General features: G+C 49.6%; 1 protein-coding gene across 4 annotated transcripts in view; it reads left to right on the forward strand.

Annotated features, from left to right (window-relative positions):
- The window catches only part of ARMC9 (armadillo repeat containing 9), a 104,669-nt gene that overhangs the window by 85,823 nt on the left and 3,199 nt on the right, over window positions 1-15,647 (forward strand). For all 4 annotated transcript variants that reach the window (XM_006082633.3, XM_023762312.1, XM_023762311.1 and 1 more), the window contains 3 exons: window positions 57-172; window positions 3,669-3,805; window positions 7,380-7,509. In XM_006082633.3, the coding sequence (XP_006082695.1) occupies window positions 57-172; window positions 3,669-3,805; window positions 7,380-7,509 (383 nt within the window). The remainder of the gene's footprint in view (window positions 1-56; window positions 173-3,668; window positions 3,806-7,379; window positions 7,510-15,647) is intronic.

Below are 15,647 nucleotides of genomic sequence, written 5' to 3' on the forward strand. Positions count from 1 at the left end.
CTAGGCCAGCTTTCAAGATGCTTTCTCCAGCCCCTTTTCCTCTTTCCTTCCACCAGATCATGACCAACACGGGGAAGACGAGGCGGAAGGGGCCAGCAGGTGTGCAGTGGGGCGGGGACGAGCCCCTGCGCAGGCCCGTCACCCCCAGCGGCCACAGGAATGGGCACCCCGTGTAAGTATGGGCTAAAAGGATTTATTTTCTTAAACTGCAGTGTAAGATGTATGTTTATAACATTTTAAAATAAAATGTTTCTATTGAAAAGCATTTATCCTGCCCCAGTCAGCATGGCTCAGTGGGTTGAGCATCAACCTATGAGCCAGGAGAGAAAGAAGAGACATGTTCCATACCTGGGGCACGTGTGGCTGTCCCCTGATTGGTGGATATGGTCCCTGCAAGGAATGAGAAACCTCATTTTCCTGAAACAGTGGGCCTTCCCACTATAGCAAAGCAATTGCCCATCACCACCCTCCATGCATGTCACTCGGTGCAGATGGTGTGCTGATTGCTGGGGGTGCACCAGTAAATGAGATGGGATTCCTGCTCTCAGCAGCGCCTAGAGGGGAGAGAACTGGCCGATGTGGTGTCGTCGGAGGGGGTGGTGGGGCGCAGGGGTGGCAGAAAGGACATTCAGGAGCTTTAAGTCAGCCTCTTTAAAAAGTAATATAACTCTCCACGCACACCAGCGCCCCCGAGAACCCAGTGCTGCCAGAGCGTAGACAGATCGAGAATCTCAGTGACCTTGGGGGCACTCTGATCCTGTGCTTTGTATGCATTCAAAATACTAGTACTTTTGGAGTCAGTAATCCCACTTCTAGGATTTTATACGGAGAAGTCAGAATTTTACAGAGATATAGACAAAGGTATTTATTGCCACATCTATAATAATAAAAGCGTAATATGCTAATTAGACCCGAGGACCTTCCGGACGAGGCAGCCAATGCAGCTGGGAGGGAGGGATCCAGGCAGCCACTGCAGCTGCAAAGGCCTACTCTTGCACGAATTTTGTGCATTGGGCCTCTAGTTATTTATAAAATGAAAAATAATCTAAATGGCCAAAGTAGGAGGCTGATTACATAAATTATATATTCACACAAAACAGTATTGAAAAATGATGTTTTAGAAGAATATTTAATGCGTGGGAAGAGCCTCATAATATATTAGGAAATGATAAAGCAAATTAAAAATAGTGTGGATCTAGCCTACTGGCCACTCACAGTGATCCCAAGTTTTGTGTGTGGTTTTTGGGGGTATGTATTTGCTTTTGTTGTTGTTAATCCTCACCTGAGGATATTTTTCCACTGATCTTTTAGAAAGAGTGGAAGAGAGAGAGAAACATCAATGTGAGAGAAACACATTGATTGGTTGCCTCCTGTAAGTGCCCTGACCAGGGCCTGAGCCGGGAAGAGCCTACCACCGAGGTACATGCCCTTGACTGGAATGGAACCTGGGCCCCTTCAGTCTGCAGGTCGATGCTCTATCCACTGAGCCAAACTGGCTAGCGCTGTATCTGCCTTTTTTAAAAGATGTCAAAAATGTCTAGGTATTTGGAGGGCAGAACATTATAGATTCTATATAGTCTAATTTTTTCATGATAAACACTGGTTTTATAATCATGAAAAGAAAAGTTGAAAATAAAAACAAATACAATGGTTCCTGTGCAATTCGGGACCTTCCTCAGCCGGGTGTCAGGTGCGTGCCTCCCCCTTAGCCTGTTTTTTTCTGATCCAAGCCTCCCTCCTCCATGATTCTAGAATTCCTTCTCCTCCCATCACTGTCTGAACTTTGCTCCATCATTTAATGCCTCTTTTGCTCCCTCTTCAAACTCACCTCTGACTGCCTCTGGTATCTCCCTGCCTCCCTCACCTCTCTGGTGACGTCCCTGGCCCATCCTCCTCTCCCTTCACAGCCCCACGTGGTCTGGTAGTGACTTCAGCAAGTTATTGCTGCCTCAGCCACGGTGGCCTTCCTGTTCTGACCCCAGAACACTGCGGACAGCTCTCCCCCTCCATGTCCGCTGCCACTGTGGGCGGTCCCTCACTCTCACCCTCTTCCTCCTAAATGCCATGTACTGCAGGCCCCACTTGTCCGGTTTCCATGCTGTTGACACCCACATCTCTAATTTCAGCCCAGACTTGTCCCCGCAGCATCCCTGATTCAGGTTTCCTGGGTGAAGACAGTCCTCTGAGCCCCCTGCTTCAGGGAATGGTGTCACTACCCCAGACACTGAGCTAGAACCGTCCATGGACGCAGAGCCCTCTCCTTCCCACATGCTCCTGCTCTGGCCCTTCTCTCTGCCCAGGAGAGCCTCCTAAGGGACCTCCCTGCTGGGTCCCCGCTCCACAACCATGGACATGGAATGCCATTCCTGTGGCTCCTGTTTCCTTTAGAGATCAAATCTAGTCAAACCCTGGCCTCTCTATTGACGCCCACCCCTTCTCCCCCAGCCCTGGAAGCTCCCGGGACATCCTTTACCTGCAGCTGCCAGTCCTTATGGTGCTTAAATCTTTCTGTAACAACCCAGCGTGAGTCATTTCTTTGCCTCTTCACCTTGCTCATGGTGTTACATCTGGTAAATTCTCCCCCTTTTGGCCCCAGGTCAGAGTTCAGTTCTCCCCCTTTTGGCCCCAGGTCAGAGTTCAGGACTGGCACACATACACACACACAGCGTTTCGTGCCCCCTTAGCAGTTAAGTGTCTGCTTGTCTTTGCTACTGGAACTGACATTCAAGAACAACCATTTCATGGGGCCCACTCCTAAGACAGGTGGGCATGTGCTTGCTCTGATGTGCCCCCACCCCCCGCCCCCAGCCCTCACTAGAGCTGGTGGCTAGTGTGAGGGGAGTGAGTGCTGTGCATACAGGCTGGCCTGGGAGCACCCTGCCCGCTCCCATCTGTCACACCTGACCTGGGTCTGGTGCACTGAGACACCCAATACATGTCTGCTGGATGAATGAGTCTCTGCCAGACACCTTCACCCACCAGGTGCCGACGGGAGGCCATGCCTACACCATCTAGGCCAGTGGTTCTCAACCTTCCTAATGCCGCGACCCTTTAATACCGTTCCTCATGTTGTGACCCCCAACCATAAAATTATTTTCGTTTCTACTTCATAACTGTAATTTTGCTACTGTTGTGAATCATAATGTAAATATCTGATATGCAGGATGTATTTAGGCGACCCCTGTGAAAGGGTCATTTGACCCCCAAAGGAGTCGCGACCCACAGGTTGAGAACCGCTGATCTAGGCAGATTCCTGTGTTTGCCTAACTCCGGTTGTCGTGGCTGACATGACATGTCACGTCTTTTCGGATTGGACCCATCCCTTCACTAATCTATTTCATCCTTAGAGGACGAACCAGAAGATTGGTTCCTTAAATTGATTGAAATGTCATACCCCAGGTCACTCAAAGCCAAAAGATAGAATTGTGTCTTAGAAAGATACTAAGCCACGTATCACTAAATGTATAAGAGCTAACATGAGCAAGGCAAGGGTACTTCCTAGTTTCTACCGATACCCCTAAAAAGGCTTAATATCTGCTAATAGCAAATTAACAAAAGAATTTCAGGTACTTCCACTTTCTGTATTTGTTTGTGATGCTGCAAGGTAGTCAGCAGTCCAATATCTCCTGGCTTTCTGTTTTGATGGCTGTTTTTCATTTTTCCTGTAGGCTGGAAGACCATCCCGTTTCCCCCCAGACATCCCGACATGCCCGGAACGGCTGCCTCCAGTCCCCGCCCAAGGCCCACCTCCCAGTCTGCAAGGGCGGCGAGCCTGGTGCTTCGGAGCCTTGCGTTTCGACTTCATGTAATAACACGGGCAGCACGTGGGGACACTTTGGGGCTGCTGATTTCTAAAATATTTTTCAGATGCCAGAAAAAATATATATGCATTGCATCAGAAACATACAAAGTATTTTCTTTAATTTTCAAGAGGAAATTAAAAGGATATGAGCAAGCCAGATAAGACCCTAATCTCCATTCAAATAGGAAAAACAACAGAGGAGCAAGTCAGATTCCAGTATGAGAAACATCTGAGAACTTTTATCATCTGCCCACAATCAGATCCAAACACTTCCAAGCCCGGGTTCGGAGCCGCAGACAGTCCCAGAGCAAAGGAAGCAGGCTGTCGGGGACTCGGGGGGAGGGGCTCCTGCGGTGAGCAGTGCTAGAGGCTCTGCCAGCTTTGACCATCTGTTCCTTACTGGGTTCTACTAGAGCTTTAAGCAGTAATACGCCTTTCGGCTCAATGTATCCAAAGGTTTCTGCTGCCCGGGTGGAGGTTTCAGGCCGTGTAACAATTTTGGCCAATTTGACCTGATGCCGTTGAGTTAAAAATGGTTTCAAGTTCCATAGGCCTGGACCTCCAAAAAGTTGCATGTAGGGTAACTTATTTATCAGTAACATCCTACTTTTACCAAATGACCACCAGGGTGGCTCTCTGTCTTGCACTGATTGCCAGTGTGGTCCTATCTTTTGGAAAGACGTACATGCTGTTACCTGCCAGGCGGCATTGGAGGTTATCATAGACAGAGGGCTGAGTGGCAGCTGATTGGCAATGTTGACATTATTGTTGTTTTCAAGAACAATTAATATTAGCCCTGACAACGTGAAGGCCCTGGCAAATTCTGGTTCCTCAGGTGAGGACAGTGGGCACCCACCAGGGACTCGACCTTGGCAATCACCAGTCGCCCCAGTGCCTCTCCCTGGGGAGGCAGCAGCTGCTCAGCAGCCCCTCCAGATGGGGGGCCTGGAGTAGGAACAGCTGCGCATCCCAAGTCACGCTGTGGGTGCACCTGTCAGCCTGCTCTGAACGCTGAGACCGTAGTCTGAGTCTCCCAACCTCCACCTGCTCCTGTTTTCTCAGACTCCCCCTCTGCCCATCAACTCCCCTCCCACCTTGGCGGACTCCAGAACACTGACCTGTGTGCCCTCCACCTGCCAGAGACTAGGCCTACCAACCTCTGCTCACCCGCTCTGCCAGGCTGCTCTCAGCCTCGGGCCAGCATCTTCAGCTCCCCTTTAAGTTCCTTTTACTCACCCCAGTTCTTCTCTGGGAGAAGCCAAGCCTGGGTAACGGCTTTCCCTAGGTCCCTTAGTGAGCACCTACTCCGTTTCTGGTCTAGATTCTGTTCCTCCTTCTACCCTCTTTCAGGCTTGCCCAGCCATAGCCACCCGGGACCGATGTCCCCAGGCCAGTGTCAGCTTCCCGGCTGGTCTGGCCACAGCCATCTCTTCCTTTTGTCACCCAGCCTCTATGTGAGGAGGGGTGCAAACAGTCTTGGCTTCCATGCTTGGGATGCTATGTTGAGACTGGTTGTGAGCTGCAGCTGGGCTCCGCCAATACAAGTGCCGTGCAGATGAGCAAGGAGAGAAGAAGGCCGAGGGCTGGGTGGCCACCCTGATCCCATTGTCTTTGTGTCATTCCTTCCCTGATCTGACTCCTCCTGGCCCTCCCCCATGCAGTCCTGCTTCTCCAGCCCTTTCTGCCTCCTCTGTGCTCTTGCTCACCTTGTCTCCCGTCCCATCCTGGCCTCGCCCAGCCACTCCCCACAGGTCCCCTTGCACACATGACCTGCTGCTGAGTCTGGCCTCCTGGCCTTCACTCAGCTGGGAATTAACGCCCCACCCGGGACCCAGTGGGGACCCACCAGTGTGACCTGCAGGGCATTTGCCCAGGACGCCCCCTTCAGACCTATGCATCAGTCAGCACGAAGGTAAAACTCATGAGAAGAAACCTGTGGGACTCTCAAACTGCTTGATCAACTGAATGCAAGGCCAAAATATTTTTTTATTGATTTCAGAGAGGAAGGGAGAGATAGAAACATGGATGATGGGAGAGAATCATTGATCGGCTGCCTCCTGCACACCCTCTACTGGGGGTTGAGCCTGCAACCCAGGCATATGCCCTGATCAGGAATCAAACCGTGACCTCCTGGTTCATAGTGACACTCAACCACTGAGCCACACCAGCTGGGAGAAGTACAATCTTTTTAAGCAGAGAACTCACCCCAGGTGCTGGAAGGAAATCATTCCCAAGGAGTAAAGCCAAGAATATGGCCCGAGGGAAGTTATTTTCATTTCCCCAATGACCAAGACTATCTTGAATATCAGCATCACATGCCTTGTCAGTGGGCCCTGGAGTTAAACATGCCCAGCCCTGTCTGAAATGGAGGAACAGATAGGAAACCAGTGCTTTGTCCCAGGAAGCCTCGGGACACACAGGCAGCTGCCCTTCTCCCCACAGCTCCCAGCGCTCACTGACTGAGACCCCGGAAGCCTCCTCAGTGTGGCGGACGGTGGAGGGAAGGGTGACTGCTATCTGGTGACTGAACCAAAACCACAGAGAGTCTAGGGAGAGTTCAGCTTAGTTCCTCCTTCTAAGCCCATTAAGCAGAGAGCACAGACAAGCCAGCCATTGAAGCATGGATCAGAGGTGGTGAAATTCTAGTTCCGGACCCAGTTCTTGGTGGGGACTGTCCAGTAGATAAAGCCACCCGTTGGGTTTCATACCAGAAACAGATTCCTTATTTGGAAGTCAGAGATATGCCCTTGCTACAGGCTGAGGAGACCTGCCAGAAAGACTTTTTACATTTAAGATAAAGCAGAAGCCATATCACAGAGGTACCAGAGAGATTTTTTAAAAAACTGAAAAGATTGGAAGCTGTGAATCCAGACTTTGTCGCTGCAGAGCTCTGACAGCGAACATGGACCCCTTGGGCTGTAGGAAGAGAAGAGGAAGTGGGGCCAGAGAGGAAGGGGTCCAGGTCCCTGTCCCCAGGCTCTGAGGAGACCTCCTGGGCAGTCATCCGGGCCTTCTCGTCACTTCCCCACGGAGGTCTGCAGGATGAGCCGGGCCTGGTCCCTGGCAGAGGGTCAGCTCAAGGCTGCAGCTGGGAATTAGGGATTCAGGCCTACGGGCGTCCGGGGCAGCTCAAAGTAAAGAAAACCCCACCTCTGGGACTGCCAGACTTACCAAGTAAAAATACAGGGCACCAAGTTGAATTTGAATTTCAGAAAAAAACACAAATAATTTTTCAATGTGTCTCTGGCTCCTGTTGGAATTCCATGTGTCGTCGGCTTTTCCCTGAGGCAGAGGGGAACCTGGGGAGGCCATGGGGCCGACAGGCCTGCACTTCCCTGTGCTGCGTGTGTTTGGGCCAGAGCGCGCTGCTGCACCCCGGCTGTAGGTACTGCCCATCGAGGGGGCTGCCTAGAAAGTCCCAGCTGCACAAAAAGCAAGTCCCTGTCCATAACTGCAGGGACCGGCCAGGGGCTGGCCCAGGTGCATGCTTTTCTTGGCTTTGCCACCCAGACCTGTAAAGAGCATCCTCAAGAGGTTCCAGAACAGAAGTCCACTGAGCTCTCTCTCTCCTCCCCAGCCTCCAGGGACGCCAAGCCAGAGGAGTGGCTGCCAGGAGGACATCAGGGAGAGCCTCGCCTGCCCCCCTCCGTGGCCCCCAGCCACCCGAGGGAGGTGCCCTGGGCCCTGTGCAGCGGAGAAGCCACCAGGTAGGAGAGGGAGGTGTTCTCCGAGGCCCAGGCTCTGGTGAAGGAAGAAGGAGCACTTTTCTGGGGCCTGAGGCGAGGTGCTGAGATCCCTGGGAACGCAGCCACCCGCCTGATCACCTCAGAGCAGAGGGGCTCTGGCGCCTGAGAACTGTCCGTTATCAGCCCAGAAGGAGAAGAAACTCATAAACGCGCCCAGGGACTTGTTGGGAGAACTGTAAGGTGAACACATCTGGGGGTGGGGGGCATGACTCAGGGCAGCTTGAGGGCAGCGTCCACTCTCAGCACTTGGCTGTGGAGACGGGTGGGATGGAGGGGAGAAAACGGAGAAGGAAGGCAGTGGCATGGTTTGGCTCAGATGTCAGCTTCCTGAAACAAGTCAAAGCCCTCCAGGCAGAGAAAAGGGCGTTTCTCTTCCTCTGCACCCAAGAAGCACAGGCTGGCCTTTGTGGGTCACTCGGGGTCCTTAGAATCTAGATGGGGCCTTTCGGGGGTCTCACAGGCCCCTTCTCTCAGACCTGAGGAGACCTCAGGGAGAGGAGCCCCAGACCCAGCGTCTCCTGAGAGCCAGGCACCCCAGCTGCCCACCTCTTCCTCCTGGCTACAAACTCTAGTCACTCCACCGCATTCCAGGGCCACGGAGCCCACCATGTGGTCATGTAGCCCATGACTGGCTCCCACGTCCTCCAAGACAAGCTACGTGTGGGGTGTTTGTCCCAGTGATTCCTCTCCTGGCCTAGAACAGGCTCTTAACTGATTTGTTGGATGAATCGGGAGGAGGAAGGGGGGATAGTGGCTCTCTGCAAGGCTCAGTGTCCCCCAACTCCTCTTTCTCTGCCTTTAGGGTGAGGACAACCCCTGCCCCAGAAGAGGAGTTGGCTGGGTGGTGCTGCGTAACTGCTCAGAGCTGTGGGTGTGGGCACGTGGTAAATGAGAGGCTTGCTCTCATTCTTAGCCCGACGAGGTGGTTTTAAATGTTTGCAGCCCCAGCCCCACCCCCGTGGCTCCCAGCACAGGTCTCCCTGTGGGATTGCCTTCGGGGAAGCCGGGAGTGAGGTTCAGATCCCTCACCACTGCCTGCTCCACCCTCCTGTGGCCACCTTTTCCTTTTCCTTTTCTTTTTTCTGTTTTGCCCCTTCGCACTGAGTAGCTAGGGAAGGAGCGATTCTATGAACCAGGCTTTAAAAATACTTTTATTTTTTAAGGTATTTATCCTGAGAAGAGCCAAGGTGCTCTCCCGGGAAATCTGTCAGCCCAGACCCTGGAGTGTGCAGGGTGTGGTCTCCCGCTGTCCCCTCAGGAAGGTGGTGGGCCACACTGCCCAGATGGGCACAGGGTCTTGCCCAACGCCCACCGGCCCTCCTGCTGCCTGCTGGTCCTGCTCGCGAGGCACAGCACACAGACAGGAGCCCAGCGGGGCAGGAAGGGCATTTGCCTAGACCTTCCCTCCAGGCGGTCAGAGGACGGGAGGGATGGGCTCCTCGAATCCAGTCCTCAGCTGGGAGCAGAATTAAACAGAGATCCTGTCCTGCCACAGGAAATAACTATTCTGCAAGTATTTTGTCATTTAAAAAAGAAGGAGGGAAGATATTTTTTCATCTGTCTACTGTTAAGGTAAAAAACAAACAAACAAACATTCAAATCTGTAAAGAATTTTGTGAGCCAAACTGTCAACAATTGCCAGGAAGCAGAATCTCAGTGGATTGGGGTAATGCTCCTGAGAAAGGCGAGTTCATACCTGGTTTTTATAAGTTACCATCAAAAGGAAAAGACCTAAGTGGGTTACATGAAACCCATTGGTGATAGATAAGGGAGGTAGGAGAAAGCAAAGCAGGAAAACCTCTGGGATTGGATAAAAAGTGAAGTGATGGACATACGCTTCTTTTACATACATGGGTACAGGGTAGTTAACATAGTTAACAGCTGGCGATTAACATGAGAACAATAACAATGAGGGAAAGCGCTGGTGCCATTTTTGTGTCCTGAGGGGTCCGGAAAAAGGGGTTACAAGTTACCCAGACATTTCACACGCATGTTATTTTAGATGCAAAAAGACAATAGGCTAAGTAAAATTGAAGGTGATCTTTGTCAGGGAAAATACTAGCCTAGGACACGACTACCCACTATAAACTGCTTTTAGGCAAATATTTAATTTTCAGACCATCCTTTGTGGTTATTTTAGGTCTTTAAGTTTGCCCAACCGCTATTCAGGTCTTCCCTGAACTAGTCAGGTTAGCATGTGGCCCCCTCTTGTTTTTTTTGTCCATACTACACATAAACTTTTCCCCCTCATATTTGTCCCAAAAGGATATATGGCAGCTCACGATGACACATACACAGTGCATCCAGCCAAAAGAAATGCAAACTAGGAGACCAGAGAAACTAGGCTGGGAGAGCTGGAAACCCCATGAGGTTTTCCTACGTCCTGGTGTGTTCTCTCCCCAGCTCCCAGCCCCCACACGTTTCTGGGTTTTGTTATAGCCCCAAAGAAATACCGGAAGCAGTGACCCACAGCTGCTAATGAACCCCATGAGCAGACTCCACTTAGGCGTCCCCTGAGCATCTTAAGGCAAATGGAAGTCCCCTGAGCATCTTAATGCAAATGGAGGTTAGGGAGCGTGCAGGGACACAGGATCCTCTGCGTGGGGATTATGACTCAGCAGCATTCCAAACACAGGTAGAATGGTATCTCCAGGGGCCTTTTATTGCTCTTCCTTCCAGCACAATGTTCCTATTGATAAGCAGAGACCATATAAGGGGGCTGGGCCTCTCAGCAAATAGTTACCTATCTTTCAGGGCCCCTCCCAATTTACACATATATTGCAATTTACATTTTTCCCAGTACCCAGCACCATGTGATCCTGCAGCAAATTACTTTTTCTAAGTCATAGGTGACAGCTGTCCTGAACTTCCTTTCCACCTGCTTTTTCTGCTCTGCCCTAACCTGGCCTCATCTCCCGACAAACCATCACCATTTCCTGGCTGCCCAGGCTGCTGAGCTCACCATTCTGCAGGGAATGGGAGCCAGGCTGACCCTTACCAACAACCATCAGCCCCTATGTTCCACTGTGTCCTCCCCAGACGGCCCTGCCGCCATCGCCCCTGAAGAGTCTAGTGACAGTGGCCAGCATCCTCAGACAACATTGCCCCTCCTGCAGCAGCCCCAGGGTGGTGTGGAGAACCTGGGGGGGCGGAGGGGGGGCGGGGCTCTGGCAAGCCAAGGGGTGGCTCCCTGGTGCTTTGCCGAAGGCCACTTTCTCCAATGCTAGTGGGAGAGGCAGCCAGAGGGAGCCCCTGTCTGAGGGTGCTCTTTCCCCAGCATCACTACCCCAGCCAAACAAAGGTCATGTTCTAGATCAAAGAGGAGGCTGGCTTTTGTTGTGTTTGTTTGTTTGTTTTTTAAATATATTTTTTAACATGTCAAATCCAATGAAGCAAAAGCTTCTTAGAAAATTGTTTGTTTTTTCATTTAAATTCTTTATTGTTGAAAGTATTACATATGTCTCCTTTTTCCCCCATTGACCTCTCCCCGGCCACTCCCACCCCCCAGCACATGCCCTCACCCCCCTACTGCCTGTGTCCATTGATTATGCTTATATGCATGCATACAAGTCCTTTGGTTTATCTCTTTTCTTAAAATATATTTTTATTGATTTTTTACAGAGAGTAAGGGAGAGGGTTAGAGAGTTAAAAACACAGATGAGAAACATCGATCAACTGCCTCCTGCTCGCCCCCTAATGGGGATCGAGCCCACAACCAAGGTCATGCCCTTGACCAGAATCAAACCCAGGACTCTTCAGTCTGTGGGCCAATGCTCTATTCACTGAGCCAAACCAGTTATGGTAGTTTATCTCTTACTTCCCGCCCTCCCTCCCCTGCCTTCCCTCTGAGGTTAAATATGTTATTATTGATTTTTTAGAGAGAGGGGAAGGGAGGAGAGAAAGAAACATCGATGAGAGAAACATCGATCAGCTGAGGCTGGCTTTTAAGGTATATTAGTCAGGGTTCTCCAGAGAAACAGAACCAACAGGATATGTGTGTGTGTGTGTGTGTGTGTGTATGTGTGTGTGGGTAGGTATATATTTATATATGGATATCTATATGTATGTGACAGCATATCCATAATGCGCATGAGAGAGAGAGAGAGAGAGAGAGAGTTTTTAAGGCAGTGGGTCTCAACCTTCTGGCCCTTTAAATACAGTTCCTCATGTTGTGACCCCCAACCATAAAATTATTTTCGTTGCTACTTCATAACTGTAATGTTGCTACTGTTATGAATCGTAATGTAAATATCTGATATGCAGGATGGTCTTAGGCAACCCCTGTGATAGGGTCGTTCGACCGCCAAAGGGGTCGCGACCCACAGGTTGAGAACCACTGCTTTAAGGCATTGGCTCACATGATTTACTTTAAGGAACTGTAGAGTCTTGACAAGTCCAAAATTTGCAGGGTGGGCCAGCAGGCTGGAGACTTGGGGAAGAGCTGAAATTCAACTCCAAAGGCCATCTGATAACAGAATTCCTTCCTGATCAGGGAAGTTCAGTTTTTTCCTACTCAGGCCTTCAGCTGATTGGATGAGGCCCACCCATATTATGGAGGGCAATCTACTTTATTTATAAAGTCTACTTACTTAAATATTAATCTCATCCAAAAACACCTGCACAGAAACATTCAGAAATAACATTTGAATAACTATCTGGGTACCATGGCCCAGCCAGGTTGACACATAAAATTAACCCACACAAAAGGGTTTTGATACACATTACCAAGTTGCTCAGCTAAAGGCTAGGACCCTTTTCTGGTTGCCCTGGGATGGGGAGATTATAGAGTCCTGAGCCCTGTTGCTCTCTCTTTACTTCTTGCCAGCTCACTTCAGCTGCCCCCAACCCTGCAAACTTGACATTACTGCCCATCAGCTTCAAGGCCCCATTTGGCAAAGCTGGCCAGCCATCCTGAGTCTGCATAGCTAGCTCCTGTGACCCTGGATGACCCTCCCTGGCCTGTGACCACGTGATGGGACATCCCAGGCAACTCAGGCTAACCCTCTGCCATTCCCACTACCTGGAATAGCTTCCAGTGTTTACCTGGTTGTTTTTAATAGTTTCTCTCAGTTGTTTCTTCTTAAAATGTAGTAGGGCTACATTTAAAAATGGTCATGATGGTTATCACCACAACTTAAAAATAATTAACTGCTAAAACAATGATAAAAATATTGAGATTAAAATAGCTAAATAGGAAAAAAACTCATTTGAATCAAATAATAGTGGGTAAGAAAGCACCAGCGATGCAACTGGTCTCACTGTCTTACAGTCTTTGCTCATGGATCAAACAGGCTCCGTGAACTCCCAGGAGCAGGAACCGGGTCTGGTTGATCTTTCATCCCCAGCACCCAGCACAGCTCTTAGCACACACGCATTAGCAACGAATGAAAGAAAAGCAAACCGTCAGGGCAGAAGCTTAATGAATTACAGTACATCAATTAGATGAAAAGGCTCACAACCATCTATCTATATAAAAGGCTAATATGCTAAGTGTCCCTCCCACCATCTGACCGTTCTCTATGATGCACACTGACCATCGGGGCAGATGCTCAATGCAGGAGTTGCCGTGACACGCACAGAGAAATGTCACCGTGGACCTGGTGCCCACAAAGCAACACTTGGCTTCCCCCCAAGTGGGACACAGGCCCCGCCACCACCCCAGAGCGACACCCACCAAATCACAGCCAATGCTACTGAGACCCCATGGGGCAAAATACAACCCACCGCCCAGCCCAGTCCAGAAACAGTGGCTGTGGCGCCGGGTAATGATGTCATGTGGCAATGCCCAGCTTCCATTCCCTAGAGACAGGCCATCTATATATAAAAGGCTAATATGCTAAGTGTCTGTCCAGGTAATGACATCACATAGCAACACCCGGCTTCCTCTCCCTAGCAACTAGCCTCCTTGCAGTTTCTTCAGCCCAGGAACACGACTTGCTTATAGCCAGGTGGAAACATTTCACACTGTAACCAAATGTCTGTGAAGCATTTTCCCGTGCCTCATCTCATTTGATCCTCACAGAAGTCCTGGAGTAGGTAGATAGGAGACTCGATAGAATCCTATTTTCTTTTCATTAGCCAGAAAACGGAGATTTAGAAAGTTTAGAAACTTGACCCGACTGAAAAGTAAGAAATGGTGGACCTTGAAAATGACTTCAGGTTTTGTCACTGTGCAGAATATAGTCAAACACTGCTTCAGTCAAATACTTTACCCTTTGTTCTCCCTGCATGATCTACAATAATAATCTGCTTCGTGTTGATATTTACTGCTGTGTTGCTGACAATTACCTGAAAGAGAAGTTGGGGTGCTTCACTGGGCTGGAGAAAGTTTAGCTAAATCAGAAAGCAGGTCTAATTAAGCAAGTTTTTTCTCTATATATAAAAGGCTAAGTTGACTCGTACATGTGCGATACATATAAAGCTCTTGCTGACGCCAATCGCACGTGTGTGTTTCGAGCTGTCATTGTCCATCGTGAATTTGGTTGACACTTCTATTATAGAGAAAGGGTGAATAGCAATATTAAAATGTTTCTTCTAATTAATTTCCTTTCATGTGCATGAATTCCTGCACTGGACCACTAGTCGAAACATATAAAAGGCTAATATGCTAAGTGTCTGTCCAGGTAATGACATCACGTAGCAATGCCCGGCTTCCTCTCCCTAGTGATGACTAGCCTCCTTGCAGTTTCTTCAGCCCAGGAACACGACTTGCTTCATAGCCAGGTGGAAACATTTCACACTGTAACCAAATGTCTGTGAAGCGTTTTCCTGTGCCTCATCTCATTTGATCCTCACAGAAGTCCTGGAGTAGGTAGATAGGAGACTCAATGGAATCCTATTTTCTTTTCATTAGCTGGAAAACAGAGATTTAGAAAGTTTAGAAACTTGACCCGACTGAAAAGGAGTAAGAAATGGTGGACCTTGAAAATAATTATGAAAATAATTATGATAGAAGCTACTCAGACCCATGGAGAGAGAATGGAATAAGGCTCCAAACTGGAGTAATACAGAATAGCATAGAAGTGTGACTACAGCTCTGTGAAAACATGCACCAGTGGGAATGGTATGCTGTGGGAAATATTCGGGGGATAATATGAAGGATAATATAAAAGTAAATTTTCTTTTGAAAGAAAAAATTATCTTAAAGTCTAAAAAACATAGTAGGGCTAAATCGCCCCTCTCCTCCTCAGCCTGGTGAGGAAGATTTCTTGCCTGAACTATGGGCAGTCTTCATGCCAATCTTTTCCTAAATTTGAATTTGGAGACTTTGAGATATTTAAGTTTTGTGATTATTAAAGTAACATATTCTCAATGTAAAAAGAAAAAGGGAAGGAGACATGTAGAAATATAGAAACGAGTCAAATAGAAAATTCCATAGTTTCCTCCCAAGTCCCACTCCCCAGAGCCATAAGCCCCATTTGTGGGGCATGGACCACAACTGGGTGCCTGGAACAACCTCGCTGGATTGTCACAGCTGTCTTATAGGCATTTTACCGCTGGGGAAACTGAGGCTCCCAAAATGTCAGTGGACTTGCTCACGGTCAGTTACCAGTTAGAGAGCAGCAGAGCAGGACTGAGTCCCGGCCCTTCAGTGAGCCAGGCGCCCTCACCAGCCGCTGGGTCCTACACTCCCAGTCTTCCAGGAGCACACCCACAGGCACGCATGCATGCCCCCCACCACCCACAGGAAAGCCCTGCAGCCTGTCATCATCTCCCTGTTCTGGCCTGGGGACCCTCACCTGCCAAGCTCCACAGCTGCCTGCCCTGTGCCAACTGTGTGCAGCCCCCAGACTGAGGCATCCACGTAGAGTAGGAAAAATGGACCTGTAGTTTCTGAGCATCTGTTGCATGCTGGGAGCTGCTTATTCAACGGTGACAACAACCCTGGGTGACAGCCTGGGACTCTAGCCTTCAGAGTTATAGTCAGGAAAATGGGCACATAGATAGCAAGGGCCGCAGAATTCAAGGTGGGAGCAAGAGGTGAGCGTGTATTCAGGTCCATGACAGCCAAAGAGCAAAGGGCTGGGTGGGGGAATCATACCCCAACCCCAGCCACGTAGCTGGGAGGTCACAGAGTCAGGATCCCACTCCCAAGACTT

The sequence above is a fragment of the Myotis lucifugus genome, unplaced genomic scaffold (genome assembly GCF_000147115.1).
Source record: "Myotis lucifugus unplaced genomic scaffold, Myoluc2.0 scaffold_3, whole genome shotgun sequence".
Lineage (NCBI taxonomy): Eukaryota > Metazoa > Chordata > Mammalia > Chiroptera > Vespertilionidae > Myotis > Myotis lucifugus.